Source organism: Mobula birostris, chromosome 17 (genome assembly GCF_030028105.1).
Source record: "Mobula birostris isolate sMobBir1 chromosome 17, sMobBir1.hap1, whole genome shotgun sequence".
NCBI classification, from domain to species: domain Eukaryota; kingdom Metazoa; phylum Chordata; class Chondrichthyes; order Myliobatiformes; family Myliobatidae; genus Mobula; species Mobula birostris.
Window position 1 is genome coordinate 57,330,346 of NC_092386.1, and position 17,996 is coordinate 57,348,341.

The 17,996-nt window shown below is 41.7% G+C and overlaps 1 protein-coding gene across 2 annotated transcripts in view; it reads left to right on the forward strand.

The window, feature by feature from the left end:
- The window catches only part of slc1a1 (solute carrier family 1 member 1), a 95,799-nt gene that overhangs the window by 38,790 nt on the left and 39,013 nt on the right, over positions 1-17,996 (forward strand). For both annotated transcript variants that reach the window (XM_072281771.1, XM_072281772.1), the window contains 3 exons: positions 1,675-1,770; positions 2,444-2,628; positions 3,564-3,671. In XM_072281771.1, the coding sequence (XP_072137872.1) occupies positions 1,675-1,770; positions 2,444-2,628; positions 3,564-3,671 (389 nt within the window). The remainder of the gene's footprint in view (positions 1-1,674; positions 1,771-2,443; positions 2,629-3,563; positions 3,672-17,996) is intronic.

Here is a 17,996-nt window from a genome sequence, read left to right on the forward strand (position 1 = left end):
AGGGCCGAATGGCCTACTCCTGCACCTATTTTCTATGTTTCTATGTTTCTATTGGTGATGTTCATTCCGCTCAGCCTTCTCAACCTCAACATTGTGGCTGAAGACATGAGCAAGTGAACTGCCTCCCTTTCTGAGGTCAATGAGCAGCTCTTTTCCTTTGCTGACGTTGAGGGAATGGTTGTTGTCATCACACAATGTTATTAAGCTCTCTATCTCCTCCCTGTGCTTTGAACCATTGTTATTTGAGATGTGACTCATCATGATGAAATCATCTGCAAACTTGTAGATGGAGTGAGAGCAGAATCTGGCAAATCTGTCATGAGTGTATAGGGAGTAGAGTAGGGGCTGATGATGCACTTTGTGGAGTGTCAGTGTTGAAAGGTGTTACTGCCTATCCTTACTGATTGTGGTCTGCTAGTCAGGAAGCTGAGGATCCCATTGCAGTGTGAGGTATTAACTCCCAGGGTCCAAAGTTTGGTGACAAGTTCTCTTGAAGTTATAGTAATGAAGGCAAAGCTGTAGTTAATAAGCAGTAGTCTGACATACATGCCTTTATTGGGCAGGTACTCCAGAGATGAGTGTAGAGACAGGGGCATAGCATCCATTGGAGATGACAGAAGGCAATTTGCAGTGGGTTCAGGTTATCTGGGCATCTGGAGGATATTTGTGCCATAGCTGGCATCTTGAAGTACCTCATGATGGAAAATATCAAAGCCACATTCTTGGTGGTAGTCATTCAATGCATTGCTTCTCTAAAATCATCGGTTGAACAAACATTTTCATTAATGTATGAAAGCAAAGTTGAATTTTTCCTTAAAATAATTGTAAAATCATTCCTTGACAACAGAAACTTGTCATTTTAATGGTCTCTTCTCATAAGTGTCAACTAATAGCTTTTTTCCTGGGTGAACCTGGGGAAAAGGTCAACCACAATCACTAACTACTCCTTTCTATCAATTTAATTCTCATTGATACGTGTGATTCTCACTTAAAACATCAAAGCAAGTTACTGCAATATAACTAACTCTTCCTAGAACAGATAACAACACTGCCATATATGGAGTTATGTACCTTGTATTCTGCCATAACAATGTTAGTTGGGTGCACTAGCCTCAAAGAAGCTTTTCCCCTGCACCATCCAGCCTATGGCTCCTCTGAATGTTTGCCAGCAACTATTACAGTTTCAAAGTGGCTCAAGGATTGGGGTTTTGTTTGCAGTCACTTCACATGATCACTTGAAACAACAGCCAGGAAGAAGCATTACCTCAGCAACATACACAAAATGCTGGAGGAACTCAGCAGACCAGGCAGCATCTATGGAAAAGAGTACAGTCTTGGCCCAAAACACTGACTATACTTTTTTCCATAGATGCTGCCTGACCTGCTGAGTTCCTCCAGCATTTTGTGTGTGTTGTCTGGATTTCCAGCATCTGCAGATATCTTCTTGTTTGTGCAGCATTACCCCACCAAGTTTGAAAGTTTGAATTTTCATTTCCATTATTGAATTTTATAAAATGTCACATTTTTCAAATTACTTTGTATTTTCTCCAGTGGTATATGTGAGATGTAAAAAGAACTGAACTTAGATTTACTAATTAGTTAGTGTGTATAAAGTCATGATCTATTCTGATTTGTCAAGTTGTGTGTGATTTCTCTTTTCCTTTTTATTTCCAGTATAAAAGCAAACGACAAGAAATTGGATCTGTAAGCAACGCCAGTGTTACCAGTGAGGTAACAGTTACTGTTATAATGCCCACACAAATGAATGAGGTAACTAAACATTGCTATCATAAAGTTTATTGAATATTTCTATCAAGTCATTTACAAATCACTTGTTATTGAGTGAGCTTCACCCGCATTAGTCACAGAATACCAATAATTAGCAACATAAATGCATCGCTTACAGGTATTCAGAGTGCCAAGTGCATTTGATCCTAGTTACTTCTCCAATGAGAACACAGCCACATTCAATAGGGATGGTGGCAGGTGCTGGTGGAAGACAGAACTGCAAAGCTTTGCATTAAGTTGCAGAGATAATTTTGCTGATTCTGGCTGCAATATTTATATTTAAAATTGCCTGCAGATTTGGAGGTGTCTTCTGCCATTGTTCTGTGCTTATGATCTTCTGTAATGTATATAAGTTATGTGAGCTCTGCTGGAGAGTTGCCAGTCCATCTATGGGTTAATGCATGCACCATCAGTAGAGACACAAAGGACTGCAGAGGGTGGAATCGGAAGCAAAGAACTCAGCAGGTCGAGCAGCATCTGAGGAATGATACAAGATCTCCATCCAAAATGTCAACAATTCTTTTCCCTCCATTGATGCAGAGTGGCCTGTTGAATTCCACCAACAGTGTATCATTTATTATATGGACATCTTATGCTGGCAAGAAGTAGAAATTAGACTATGATTTTTAACTTAAACTTCATTAAACCTTCACAGAGTATAACCAAGGATTACAAAGTGATCGGCATATACTCTGATGGGATCAATGTTCTGGGCCTTATTGTCTTCTGCCTAGTGTTTGGAATTGTCATTGGGCAAATGGGTGAAAAAGGGAAAATCCTGTTGGACTTTTTTGATGCATTGAATGAAGCCACCATGAAAATAGTGCAGATCATCATGTGGTGAGTAAGATGTTGCATTACAATCAGGTTCAGTACTAATTCCACATTATTATTTTTGTACTAAATAAAAGAGGCATCAACACCATTGTTCAATCAGCTAATTCTGTCAAGCAATTAAATCCTTCTTCTTAGTTTTGTGAGAGACATTTCTACTGATCAAGTGGTGAACTAGGATCCAAGGTCATACTGATTCCTGCGGTGACTGTGCCCGCTCTTGGAAATGCAAGTAGTTAAAGGATTCCCTGGTTCAATTGCCTCCAAAATCCCCAGGGTTAAATTTCTGGTCAACTTTCTATATTTAAGTAGCTGAAAATTCCTGTCAATCATTGTCTAAAAAAAAAATGAAGTGAAGAATTAAAATGAAAAGTAAAGCCCCTTAAACTCTGAATTTAGACTCGAGGACATTTTCTTTCCTGATGTTATAAAACTCTTGAACAGACCTCTTCAAAGATGAGTTCTTGATATTTGAAACTACTTTGTCAGGGCCCACACATTTTGCTGACCTGCACTGCACATTTTCGGCAGTGAACATTATATTCTGCATTTTATTTTGATTTTCCATCACCGTCTCTATTACCTCAATGTGCTTTTGAATGGAATGGGCTGTCTGGATGGCACGCAAACAAAAGCTTTTCCCTGTATCTCAGAACAGGTGTCTGTAATAAACCAATTGCCATGCTTCAGGTAGCTGATGACCGCTGTGTATATATCAAGTCCACCTTAAGAGGAATTTATGCAATTTCCAGTCATTTATATCTGCTATCTGGCTTGAGTCTTCAAGCAGAAACTTCCATACTTCAGTCAGGTTATTTATTTCAGAGCATATCAAATGAAAATAATTATTTCTGAAATTATATTTTGCAGATATGTTAATATAACAGAATTAAACCGAAATTACTTTTACAATATAACCATTTATCAATGACTCTTTTCAGGTATATGCCAATTGGCATATTATTCCTGATTGCTGCAAAAGTAATGGAAGTGGATGACTGGGAAATCTTCCGGAGACTTGGGCTTTATATGGCTACAGTACTAAGTGGGTATGCATCATGGTTCTTTAAAATGATTTTTGAAATTAATGAATGAAATTTAAGAGTTCTATTTATTGAATTATTCCAGAGAAAAGAGTGGACTACAGCTGGTCAAAGAATTAAGTAGTAGAGCTGGAATGAAATCTTGAACTTTAACATACTGAGTTAAAAACTGCATTGTCAGATTCTATGCTGAAGCTAAAATAAGTGTATAGATTGATGGTTGCTGAGGTTGTTATGTTAAATAGGCTGAAGTGGCTTTAATGTTAAATACACTGGTATGGTATTCCCGGAATAGAACTTTAAATTACGTGAGATATAATCAGTTTGTGTATTCAATTGTACAAAATCATGATATTAGGATTGAGAATAGATCTTTGTGGTACTTCCCACACAGCAGAAAGCTCTCTATATTGAAATAGGCTGAAAAATAGTGCATATTTCCTAAAGTGTCCAGTTGCAGACAAAATGGTATAAGGAGTTTTATTTCGTGTGCCTTTTTGAGAGAATCCATAAAAATAACTTCCAGTCAAGAAGAGATTAATAATAACAATAATTAGTTGTCATTATTCACAATGCTAATTTATCATGTTATTATCATAATAAATTCACTTTATAAGGTGATCTAATGCATAAAAATGTCCCAAGGTCCTTCTCAGTTGTATGTTTCATTCTAATTGATTTAAGTAATTAATGTGAGCTGGGAAAATACCCCTGGGCTTTCGGGCTCAATTAGTTCCATGAATTAATGGATCTTCTAGAAACATGTTGACATTTTTCTGGACAAGCTGAGTAGGCCATATAGGGACAGATCGCAAGAATTGAATTGATATTGTGATTATGCTATTGAGATCCTTAAACAAAATAACGTTGAATAGCCCTCTGATGTTGAAACATACATTACAGAATGTGGAATAGCCCTAAATGTGGATTTTATTAGCTTCTATATTTTTTTTAACCTGGTCTATAATGAGGTATGATTTATCATGCTCCTCAACCTGAATGCAAACGTAGACACCTCACAATTCCTTTGTTGTTTCATTTCCACTATTAAGATTTTTGCTGTTGTTCTCACTTAGTTCTGTTACTTTATTGTTTTGAATTCCAACTATAAGATCACTTGCAACACACACAAAAGTGCTGAAGGAACTTGAAAGGTCAGGTAGAATCTATGGAGAAGAATAAGCAGTCGATATTTCAGGTCAAGACCCTTCATCAGGACTGGAAAGGAAGAGTCAGAAACAAAATGACTGCTTATTCCTCTCCATAGATGCTGCCTGACCTGATGAGTTCTTCCAACCTTTTGTGTGTGTTGCTCTGCATTTCTAGCAGCTGCAGAATATCCTGTGCTTATAAACAACTTGCAATGTTTCTTCCACCATCCACCATCTTTTGTTTCTCATGGTGGCATTCTTTCTTTCTCCTTTCCTCTTCTTGACCTTTAGCAGTTTCCAAAAAAAAACTTGTATAAACTTGAAGAACAATGCCTGATCTAGGCGTGTTGGTGGTCACAGGACTAACAGCTAAATTAGTGGGAAGATAGAGGATTGGGAAGTTTTTAAAAACCTACAGAGAGCAACTAAAAACCATTAGAACGGAAAAGATGAAATACGAAAGCAAGCTAGCAAATAATATCAAGGTGGATAGTAAAAGTTTTTTTCAAGTATGTTAAAAATAAAAGAGAAGTGAACGTGGATATAGGACCGCTAGAAAATGAGGCAGGAGAAATAATAACAGGGGACAAAGAGATGGCTGATGAACTAAATGATTATTTTGCATCTGTCTTCACTGTGGAAGACACTAGCAGTATGCCTGATGTTGTAGTGTGTGAAGGAAGAAAAGTGGGTGCAGTTACTGTTATGAGAGAGAAGGTGCTCAGAAAGCTGAAAGACATAAAGGTACATAAGTCACCCAGACCAGGGGAACTGCACCCTAGGGTTCTGAAAGAGATAGCATTAGAGATTGTAGTAGCATTAGAAATGATCTTTCAAATATCATTGGACTCTGGGATGGTGCCAGAGGATTGGAAAATTGCAAATGTTGCCTCACTCTTTAAGAAAGGAGGAAGGCAGCAGAACGGAAATTATAGACCAGTTAGCCTGACCTCAGTGGTTGGGAAGATGTTAGAGTCAATTCTCAAGGATGAGATGATGGAGTAGTTGGTGCCACAGGACAAGATAGTACAAACTCAGCATGGCTTCCTTCAGGGAAAATCCTGCCTGACAAACCTGTTAGAATTCTTTGAGGAGATTACAAGTAGAATAGGTAAAGGGGATGCAGTGGATGTTGTATATTTGGACTTTCAGAAGGCCTTTGACAGGGTGCCACACATGAGGCTGCTTACCAAGCTGAGAGCCTATGGTATTCCAGGAAAGTTACAAACATGGTGAGAACATTGGTAGGAGGCAGTGAGTGGGAATAAAAGGATCCTTTCCTGGTTGGCTGCCAGCGACTATTGGTGATCCGCAGGTGTCGGTGTTGGGACTACTTCTTTTTATGCTGTATATAAATGATTTAGATTATGGAATAGATGGCTATGTTGTCAAGTTTGCAGATGATATGAAGATTGTGGAGGGGCAGGTAGTGTTGAGGAAACAAGAGGGATGCAGAAGGACTTAGACAGATTAAGAGAATTAGGGGAAGAAAGTGGCAAATGAAATACAACGTCGTAGAATGCATGGTCATGCACTTTGTTAGTGGAAATAAATGTGTGGACTATTTTCTAAACGGGGAGAAAATCCAGGAATCTGAGATGCAGAGGGACTTGGGAGTGTTCGTGCAGAACACCCTGAAGGTTAACTTGCAGGTTGAGTCATTGGTGAAGAAGGCAAATGCAATGTTAGGATTAATTTCAAGAGGTCTGGAATATAAGAGCAAGGATGTGATGCTGAGGCTTCATAAGGCACTGGTGAGGCCTCACTTTGAGTATTGTGAATAGTTCTGGGCTCCTCATCATAGAAAAGATGTGCTGGCATTGGAGAGGATCCAGAGGAGGTTTACAACAATGATTCCAGGAATGATAGGGTTATCATATGAGGAACATTTGATGGCTCTGGGTCTGTACTCACTGGAATTCAGAAGGATGAGGGGGGATCTCATTGAAACCTTTTGAATGTTGAAAGGCCTAGACAGAGTAGATGTGGAAAGGATGTTTCTCATGGTGGGAGAGTCTAGGACAAGAGGGCACAGCCTCAGAATCGAGGGGCACCCTTTCAAAACAGAGATGCAGAAAAATTTCTTTAGTCAAAAGGTGATGAATTTGAGGAATTTGTTGCCACATCTTTTTGTGGAGGTCAGGTTGTTGGGTACATTTAAGGCAGAGATTTCTAAGTTCTTGATTGGACATGGCATCAAAGGTTATGGGGAGAAGGCTGGGAACTGAAGTTGAGGAGGAGATAGGAAAAAAGGATTAGCCATGACTGAATGGCGGAGAAGTCTTGGTGGTCCAGATGGCCTAATTTTGCCATTGTGTCTTATGATCTTATGGGCTCAATATTGTATTACAGACTTTTGGATTGTCCGAGTCTGAACACGCTAAACGGTTGCTTTCATTTCCTGGTTTCAGTGATTGTAAGCCTTTGGAGCTAATGGACCACACGCTGTCTCTGCTAGGAAATCACCACCCTTGTTTTATTCTGAAAGAAATCTTCATGCAGCAAATGCCTGATCAAGTTTGCATAGCCCTTGCTAATGCGCCAATAAAGGACTATAGGGAGCTTGCTAAAATGGCTGAAACACACACAAACTGCTGGAGGAACTCAGTAGGCCAGGCAGCAACTATGAAAAAGAGTAAATGGTTGATGTTTCACGCTGAGACCCTTCATCAGGACTGGAGAAAAAGATGAGAAATCAGGGTAAGAGCATGGAGGGTGGGGAGGAAGAAATACAAGGTAGTAGGTGGTAAGTGAAACAAGGAGAGGAGGAGAATGAAATGAAGAGTTGGGAAGTCAATTGCTAAAAGAGGTAAAGGGCTGGAGAAAGAGGAATCTGATAAGAGAGGACAGAAGGCTATGGAAGAAAGGATAGGGGGGAGAAGCACCAGAAGGAGGCGATGGGCAGGTAAGGAGATGAGGTAAGAGAGGGAAATGGGAATGGGGAATGGTGAAGGTGAGGGGGAGCATTATAGGAGGTTTAAGAAATCAATGTTCATGCCATCAGGTTAGAGGCTACCCAGATGGAATATAAGGTGTTGCTCCTCCAACCTGAGTGTAGCCTCACCACAGCAGTAGAGGACGCCATGGACTGACATGTCAGAATGGGAAATGGGAAGTAGAATTAAAATGGGTGGCCTCTGGGAGATCCCACTTTTTCTGGCAGACAGAGCATAGGTCAGGAGTCAGCAACTTTTTTGCCTCTGTGGGCTGGATCGTGTATTAATGAGCCGGATAAATGCCATAAAAAACTTGAAATATAGGAATTATCCATTTAAGTACATCTAGTTATGTTTTGCCTCAAACTAATGAATAACGCATACTAGAAAATCACTTGTGCTTAACCAAGGATGCCCATTAGTAATCAAAGAACTCAGTTTAGTTGCCACTTATTTCAATCAAGGCATCTTTTAAATCTACTAAAATGACACAAAGAATCTTTAAACATAAAACGTATGAACATGATGCATTGAATGGTGGTAAATTAAGTATAATAAAAAAGAAAGTTTTAATGCAAACAGCCGATAAATCAATATGAAAGTTGATGCTGTTTGTTGCTTGAAAGCTTCTCAATATTGGGTGTCAGACTTGCTGATGCCAAGAGCAAGACATTATCCAGATGGGCATCAGTCAGTCTTGTTCTCAACTGGTTCTTGGTGTGCTTCATTTTTGAAAATAATTGCTCACACAGATAAGTGCTGCCAAGCAATGATGCCATCTTTTTTGCATGGTCCACTAAGTCAGGATACTTCCCACTTGGATGAATATAGCTGGCATGGGTACTTCCTTCATTTTCACTGTTTTCTTGGCAAAAAATGACGTTTGATTTCCGAAACTAGCCTTCATTCGCTCAACTTTATCTTTCCTTGCTTACCCAGTAAACTTGTTTAAAATTTCCACTATGGCAGCTCTTGTAATGTTGCCTGATATTTGCCACCTTCTTCAACATTTTCTTGGCAAATGAGACAAACTGGTTTCCCAGCTTGCTCGATGAAGAAGTAATCTAGTGTCCAAGTGTCTTAGAAATTTCGGCACTCAGTGTCTACCTTCCTGCGTTTTGCATTCATTGCCATTGGAATTTTTTTCTTCGATTTTATTTCAAAACATGAGTTATTCAATAAGTATCATAGCACATGTAAATATCTGGATACTTAGCATGGATTTCTTTTTAAAACACAGTGAACTGTTTCTGTTTACAAATTTGAACGATCCTATCCGAAAACCTGTGCGTGCACGGGGAGTATCTAATACATATTAATAAGGTAGTCTGTCTTCCCGTCATTCATATATACCAGTGTTTGGTTTGGAACAAAACGGAACCTGGGGCCAGTATAACAAGACGCCATGCATGTCCATCAGTGTGGTTGCGTGAAACACTCAGAATAAAGAAAAATCGTTTGTGGGCTGGATAAGCATAGTATCCCAATACTTGCTTGAGAGCCGTCAAAATACCTTCGCGGGCCGGATCTGAAGATGAAACCAACAAACTCTCAGGTAAAGTGTTCACTCACCTGGAAGGACTGTTTGAGCCCCAGGATGGTAGTGAGGGAGGTGTAGAGGCAGGTGTAGCACTTATTCTGCTTGCAAAGCTAAGGGCTAGGATGGGAACAATGGGGAGGGATGAATAGACAAGGGAGTCATGTAGGGAGTGATCCCTGCGGAAAGCAGAAAGTGGAGAAAGTGGGTGGGTGAGAAAGACGTGCTTGGTTGTGGGATCCCATTGCAGATGGCAGAAGTTATGGAGAATTACGAGCTGGATGTGGAGGCTGGTGGGGTGGTAGGTGAGGACAAGAGGGACCCGTGCTAAAATGACTGATAGTCTACACTCAGCCAGGTGGCAGTGCATCATTGCTCCTCCTTTCTCTACCTGAATAAGCTTGGTCTGCAAGGCCTCCAACATAAGGATGCCCACCACTGTGAAATAGATGACACCAGGTCTGTGTTTTTACCATGCTCACTTTGGTACGAATGCCAGGAAGTGCCAACTGCCTTGCAGCTTCCACAGTGCCAGCAATTCAGGACAACAAAGATCTGTGAACCCTGTGGGTTCCAGCTGCCAGGGTCATCTACTGTTCTTTACAGATGCCTTCTCAGGGCAACACTTCCTGTGTGACACGGGTGCTCAAGTGACTGTGCTGCCAGCATCACCTACTGACAAGAAGGCAAAGAGTGATGAAACATCGCTGGAGGCCACCAAGGGCAGTAGGAGCCAGACTTACGGGACGCTATGAGTGTCGCTCTGGTTCAGTGGGCGATGTTACACATAGAACTTCATCCTGGCTAAAGTGGCTAGATCTCTGCTCAGTGCAAATATCCTGTGTGCCCAAGGACTGTTAGTCAATTTTATGAACTGTTGGATTGTGGATGTCGAGAAATTTGGATCGTTACCCTATTCCCCCAGTAATTTCCCTGCAATGACTTTGGAAGCACATGCACCACCACATGTGAGTTTACTCGACTGCTGGGTGAATTCTCAGACCTCACCAAACCCACATTTCCCACTACAGTCGCAAAACATGGAGTGAGCACCATATTCCCACAACTGGCCCGCCAGTCCATGCCCACAAGCATAGATTAGACCCAGAAAAGCTGGCAAACATGAAGACTTGAGTTTGGCCTATTTGAGTTTTTGCACATGCCATTTGGACTGAAACATGCAGCACAGACTTTCCAACGGCTGATGGAATCTGTGATAAAAGATTTAGATTTTCTTTTTCTTTACTCGGATGACATACTCATTGCTAGTGTGTCCAAATCTGAATGCGTATCACATCTCTGCACACTTTTCAAGCACTTAAACCAACCCGGGTTGATAATTAACTCTGCTAAATGCTAGTTTAGACTGTCAACCATTGACGTTCTCAGCCATCGCATCTCCACAGAAGGTATGAAACCACTCCCAACAAAGTTAGCAGGTTTTATGGATTCCCCACCACCCCACACCAGAAAAAAACATGCAGGAGTTTTTAGGTATGATAAATTTCTATCAGCGCTTCATTCCATGAGCTACTGAACCTGTGATCCCCATGTATAGTGCACTTAAAGGCAATAACTGTAATCAAGTACGTGACTGGTCAGTGGACATGACCAGGTCATTTGATGAGAGAGAATTTGTAGAACATCTAAGAGATGGCTTTTTAGGACAGCTTGTTTTTCAGCCCACTAGGGGGTCAGCTGTGGCTGGAATGGGTATTGTGCAATGATCTGGAGGTGATAAGGAACGATAAGGGAACAGTGATCACAATATGATCGAGTTCACTTTGAAATTTGAGAAGGAGAAACTAAATTCCAATGTGTTGGTATTTCAGTGGAATAAAGAAAATTACAATGGCATGAGAGGGGAAATGGCCAAGGTTGACTGGAAAGGGACACTAACAGGAAGAACAGCAGAGCACCAATGGCTGGAGCTTCTGCGAAAAATGAGGGAAGTGCAAGGCAGATATATTCCAAATAAGAAGAAATTTTTGAATGGAAGAAGGTCACTACCGTGGCTGACAAGTGAAGTCAGAGACAAAGTAAAAGCAAAAGAGAGGCCACAAAGAAGGTCATTAGGAAGGAAAAGATGAATAATGAAAGGAAGCTGGTGACTAATATCAAAGAAGGTACTAAAAGCTTTATTAAGTATGCAAAGGGTAAAAGAGAATTGAGGGTGGATATAGGACCAATAGAAAATGATGCTGGAGATATTGTAATGAGAGATGCAGAGATGCCAGACGAACTGAATGCGTATTTTGCATCAGTCTTCATAATGGAAGACATCTGCAGTATACCGGACATTCAAGAGTGTCAGAGAAATGAAGTATGTGCAGTGAAAATTATGACTGAGAAGATACTCAGGAAGCTTAATGATCAGAGGGTGGATAAATCTCCTGGACCTGATGGAATGCACCCCTGGGTTCTGAAGGAAGTAGGTGGAGTGATTGTGGAGGCATTAATAATGATTTTTCAAGAATCGATAGATTCTGGCATTGTACTGGATGAATGGAAAATTGCAAATGTTACTCTGCTATTTAAGAAGGGTGGGAGGCAGCAGAAAGGAAACTATAGACCTGTTCGCCTGATATCAGTGGTTGGGAAGTTGTTGAAATCGATTGTTAGGGATGAGATTTTTGAATACCTGAAGGCACATGACAAGATAGGCCAAAGCCAGCATGGTTTCCTGAAAGGAAAATCCTGCCTGACTAATCTACTACAATTTTTTGAGAAAATTACAAGCAGGGTAGACAAAGGAGATGCAGTAGATGTGGTTATCTTGGACTTTCAGAAGGCCTTTGACAAGGTGCTGCACTTGCAGCTGCTTAGTAAGATAAGAGCCCATGGAATTACAGGAGAGTAACTAGCATGGGTGGAGCATTGGCTAATCGAGAGAAAACAGAGAGTGGGAATAAAGGGATCCTATTCTGGCTGGCTGCCGGTTACTAGTGGAGTTCCACAGGGGTCGGTTTTTACGATGTATGTCAATGATTTAGACTATGGAATTAATGAATTTGTGGCTTAATTTGCTGATGATACAAAGATAGGTGAAGGAGTAGGTAGTGTTGAGGAAACAGAGAGCCTTCAGAAAGACTTAGATAGTTTAGGGGAATGGGCAAAGAAGTGGCAAATGAAATACAATGTTGTAAAGTGTATGGTCATGCACTTTGGTGAAAGAAATAAACTGGCAGAGTATTATTTAGATGGGGAGAGAATTCAAAATGCTGAGATGCAAAGGGAGTTGGAAGTCCTTGTGCACGATACCCTAAAGATTAACCTCCAGGTTGAGTCAGTGGTGAGGGCAAGTGCAATGTTGGCATTCATTTCTAGAGGTATAGAATATAAGAGCAGGGATGTGATATTGAGGCTCTATAAGGCACTCGTGAGACTGCACTTGGAGTATTGTGTGCAGTTTTGGGCTCCATATTTTAGAAAGGATATACTGACATTGGAGAGGGTTCAGAAAAGATTCACAAGAATGATTGCAGGAATGAAAGGATTACCATATGAGGAACGTCTGGCAGCTCTTGGGCTGTATTCCCTGGAGTTCAAGAGAATGAGAGGGGGATCTCATAGAAATATTCCAAATGTTGAAAGGCCTAAACAGATTAGATATGGCAAAGTTATTTCCCATGGTTGGGGAGTCTAGGACAAGAGGGCATGACTTCAGGATTGAAGTACATCCATTTCGAACAGAGATGTGGAGAAATTTCTTTAGTCAGGGGGTGGTAAATCTATGGAATTTGTTGCCACAAGTAGCTGTGGAGGCCAAGTCATTGGTTGCATTTAAGGCAGAGATAGATAAGTTCTTGATTAACCAGGGCAGGGTATGGGGAGAAGGCAGGAGAGTGGGCATCACTGGAAGAATTGGATCAGCCCATGATTGAACAGTGGAGCAGACTCGATGGGCTGAACGGTCTACTTCTGCTCCTATTTCTTATGGTCTTGTGCTCAAACAAGCTCTCTCCAACAAGATCCTCCTGGCACACTGGCACCCCAACGCACACATAGTCATCACTACTGGTGCTTCAGACTACGCACAAACTCCACGAACACTTGGTCGGAGGCACGTGGCAGTAGCTTACCTCTTCAGCCAGCAGCTCCCCCCACCAAAAGGAAGTACAGCACGTTTAATCTTGAAATTCTCATTCTCTATCTGGCTGTCGGCCATTTTCATTTTCTTCTACCGGATCGCCATTTCACAGCATTCATTGACTACAAACCCCTCACACATGCGACGGCCAAAATCTCAGATCATTGGTCTGCATGGTAGCAACACCACCTGGCTTGAATATCCGAGTTCACAACTGATATACAACAAATTGGGGAAAATAATGTCGTGGCTGATTGTCTCTAATGGCCAACCGTTGAGGCTGTACACATAAGGGTTGACTAAGCCGGCATGGCAGCCAACCAAGCTACTGACCCGGAGGTGTAGGTTTATCAAACAACAGTCAAGGGCCTGAGGTTGGCTGACATTAAGCTTGGGGATGCTGGGGCTTCTCTTCTGTGTGATGTCTCAACCGGTCGCCCTCGGCCCATTGTAACCGTAAACTGGAGGTGGACTGTTTTCGACTCCATACATGGTCTCTTGCATCAGGCTGGAAGGCCTCACAGAAACTGGTTGCACTAAAGTTTGTGGGGAACAGCCTGAGAAAGGACTACATGATTGGACTGCAGCTTGTGTGGAGAGCCAATGTGTAAAAATTAACCGTCATGTTCAGGTGCCATTGGCACCTTTTGATGTCCCTAAGGTTTGACTATGTCAATGTGGACATTGTTGGTTCTCTTCCCTCTCTTGGGTTTTCATGCACCTCTTTACCATTGTGGACTGTACCACCAGGTGGCCAGAGGTCGTCCCTCTGGGATTGATGACGGCTGCAGAAGAGGCTCGGGTGTTCATCAGCACCTGGATTGCTCGGAGTGGCACCCCACCTGATAGTTCCTCTGTCTGCGGTACCCAATTCATATCAGACCTCTCGGCTGTGATGGCCCAGAACCTCGTGTTAGGATACATCACACCATGCCGTATCACCCACAGTCCAATGGCCTAAGTGAATGGTTTCGCTGCTCCTTGAAGGCTGCTCTGAAGGATTCCCTGATCTTTTTGTTTCCCATGGGTCCTACTGTAGCTCAGGGTTGCTCTAATGGAGGACCTGCACTTGTCCATGGCTGAGTTGGCATACGGGCAGCCGTCACGAGTGCAGGGTGATTTCATTTCTGATGCCATGTCTCTCTGGTCGGCCTCTCAACAGAGTTCCACCCTCCTCAGTAAATTCAATTCCTACCTCCCATCATAGAAACATACAAAACGTACAGCAAAATACAGGCCCTTCGACCCACAAAGCTGTGCTGAACATGCCCCTACCTTAATACTACCTAGGCTTTACCCATATCCCTCTATTATTCTAAGCTCCATGTACCTATCCAGGAGTCTCTTAAAAGACCCTATCGTTTCCGCATCCACCACCACCGCCGGCAGCCCATTCCACGCACTCACCACTCTCTGCGTAAAAAATTTATCCCTGACATCTCCTCTGTACCTGCTTCCAAGCACCTAAAAACTATGCCCTCTCGTGCTAACCATTTCAGCCCTGGGGAAAAGCCTCGGACTATCCACATGACCAATGCCTCTCATTATTTTGTACACCTCTATCAAGTCACCTCTCATCCTCCATCGCTCCAAGGAGAAAAGGCCGAGTTCACTCAACCTATTCTCATAAGGCATGCTCCCCAGTCCAGGCAACATCCTTATAAATCTCCTCTGCACCCTTTCTATGGTTTCCACGTCCTTCCTATCGTAGGGCGACCAGAATTGAGCACTGTACTCTAAGTGGGGTCTGACCAGGGTCTTATATATCCGCAACATTACCTATCGGCTCCTAAACTCAATCCCATGATTGATGAAGGCCAATGCACCATATGCCTTCTTAACCACAGAGTCAACCTGCGTAACAGCCTTGAGCGTCCTGTGGACTCGGACCCCAAGTTCCCTCTGATCCTCCACACTGTCAAGAGTCTTACCATTAATACTATATTCTGCCATCATATTTGACCTACCAAAATGAACCACCTCATCTTTATCTAGGGTTGAACTCCATCTGCCACTTCTCAGCCCAGTTTTGCTTCCTGACAATGTCCCGCTGTAACCTCTGACAGCCCTCCACACTATCCACAACACACCCAACCTTTGTGTCATCAGCAAATTTACTAACCCATCCCTTCACTTCCTCATCCAGGTCATTTATAAAAATCATGAAGAGTAAGGGTCCCAGGACATATCTCTGAGGCACTCCACTGGCCACCGGCCTCCATGCGGAATAAACATCCGCAACCTCCAATCCTCCGGAACCTCTCCCGTCCTCACTGATGATGCAAAAATCATTGCCAGAGGCTCAGCAATCTCCTCCTTTGCCTCCCACAGTAGCCTGGGGTACATCTCATCCAGTCCCGGTGACTTATCCAACTTGAAGCTTCTCAAAAGCTCCAGCACATCCTCTTTCTTAATATCAGCATACTCAATCTTTTCAGTCCACTGCAAGTCATCCCTACAATTGCCAAGATCTTTTTCCGTAGTGAATACTGAAGCAAAGTATTCATTAATTACCTCCTTTATTTCCTCCGATTCCATGCACACTTTTCCATTGTCACACTTCATTGGTCCTATTCTCACACGTCTTATCCTCTTGCTCTTCACATACTTGTAAAATGCCTTGGGCTTTTCCTTAATCCTATCCACCAAGGTCTTCTCATGACCCCTTCTGGCTCTCGTAATTTCATTCTCAAGCTCCTTCCTGCTAGCCTTATAATCTTCTAGGTTCATATCATTACCTAGTTTTTTGAACCTTTCATATGCTCTTCTTTTCTTAATGACTAGATTTACAACAGCCTTTGTGCACCACAGATCGTGTACCCTACAATCCTTCCCATGTCTCATTGGAACGTACCTACTCAGAACCAAATACCCCTTGAACATTTGCCACATTTCTTCCGTATGTTTCCCTGAGAACATCTGTTCCCAATCTATGCTTCAAAGTTCCTGCCTGATAGCCTCATAGTTCCCCTTAGTCCAATTAAACATTTCCCTAACTTGTCTCTTCCTATCCCTCTCCAATGCTATGGTAAAGGAGATAGAATTGTGATCACTATCTCCAAAATGCTCTCCCACTGAGAGACCTGACACCTGATCACGTTCATTTCCCAATACCAGATCAAGTACAGCCTCTCCTCTTGTAGGCTTATCTACATATTGTATCAAGAAACCTTCCTGAACACATCTAACAAACTCCACCCCATCTAAACCCCTCACTCTAGGGAGATGCCAATTGATATTAGGGAAATTGAAATCTCCCACTACAACAACCCTGTTAATATTACTCCTTTCCAGAATCTATCTCCCTATCTGCTCCTCGATGTCCCTGTTACTATTGGGTGGTCTATAAAAAACACTCAGTAGAGTTATTGACCTCTTCCTATTCCTAATTTCCACCCTCAAAGACTCTGTAGACAACCCCTTCATGACCTCCTCCTTTTCTACAGCTGTGACACTATCCCTCATCAACAGTGCCACGCTGTTACGTAACCGGCAACAATGAATATTAATTGAGACAGGTTATATGAAAACAACCAAACATTTATTAAACACATATAAACGATAAGGAAAAAAAAAACAAAGGAAAACTTTAACCGGAAGTTAACAGATATGCAGCCGTTTACCAACTCCACTCGGCTCTGGTTCTTAAAGCGTTAAATGCAAAAACAGTTCTTAAAGTGATACAGTCAGATATAGTTCTTAAAGCGATAACTTCAAAAGTCCAACAGTTTTACGCATTCAATTGGGAGAGACTTCTCTGGAGAAGGATTTCTTCACAGACGCAACTTTACTGCTGGTTCTGTCCACAGGATTCCCGATGCTGAAGATAAACAGTTTAAACCGACTGACCTTAAATTCCTTTAGAGAGAGAGAGAGCACCTATTTGCATGAACTCATTGCCCTTTTGCAAGAGTTATCTCAATGCAGGTTCTCCTCTGACGAAGACTCAATAAGGTCGATTCTTAATTAAACTGCCAAATGATGCTGACTTCTTTCGATCCTTCGATGAATTCTTTACTCTCCCTTCAGATGTCGGAATTGAGTAAATTGACACTTCCTGCCACAAATTCCCAGTCCAAATATACTGTATCTCATAAGAGAACGCACCCTCCATTTTAAAAATGAAACTGCATCACAAAAACAAACACGCAACAGAAACGGAGGCACAACATGTTCTACCTGGAAATCTTCAAACTCAAAAACCAACTGCATCACCTGGGTCAACCCTTATATAGTCACGGGGCACATGTCATCACGTGACCTCACATCGGCGGGAAAATCACATCAGGTGACCTCTAAAAGACCATTACATCATTCTCACAAAAAAAACAGATCTCCTTGGGCATGTAACACCTCCCTCCAAAAAAAAATTTTTGGTCTCTTGAAGAATAAAATTTTAACAATTTATACAAAAAAAAATACGAAGGTATAAAATTTACAAAATACACAATATATACAACCTTATCTTTCAACCCTTTACAAACTAATGTACAGTAGGAGTGTTACAAACATTAAACTATCACTCCAAAAAAAACCAAATTTTCCTTGTACATTTAACATCTAGACAAGCAATCAGCAATCACATTGTCTTTACCCTTAATATGAGTGATCAAAATA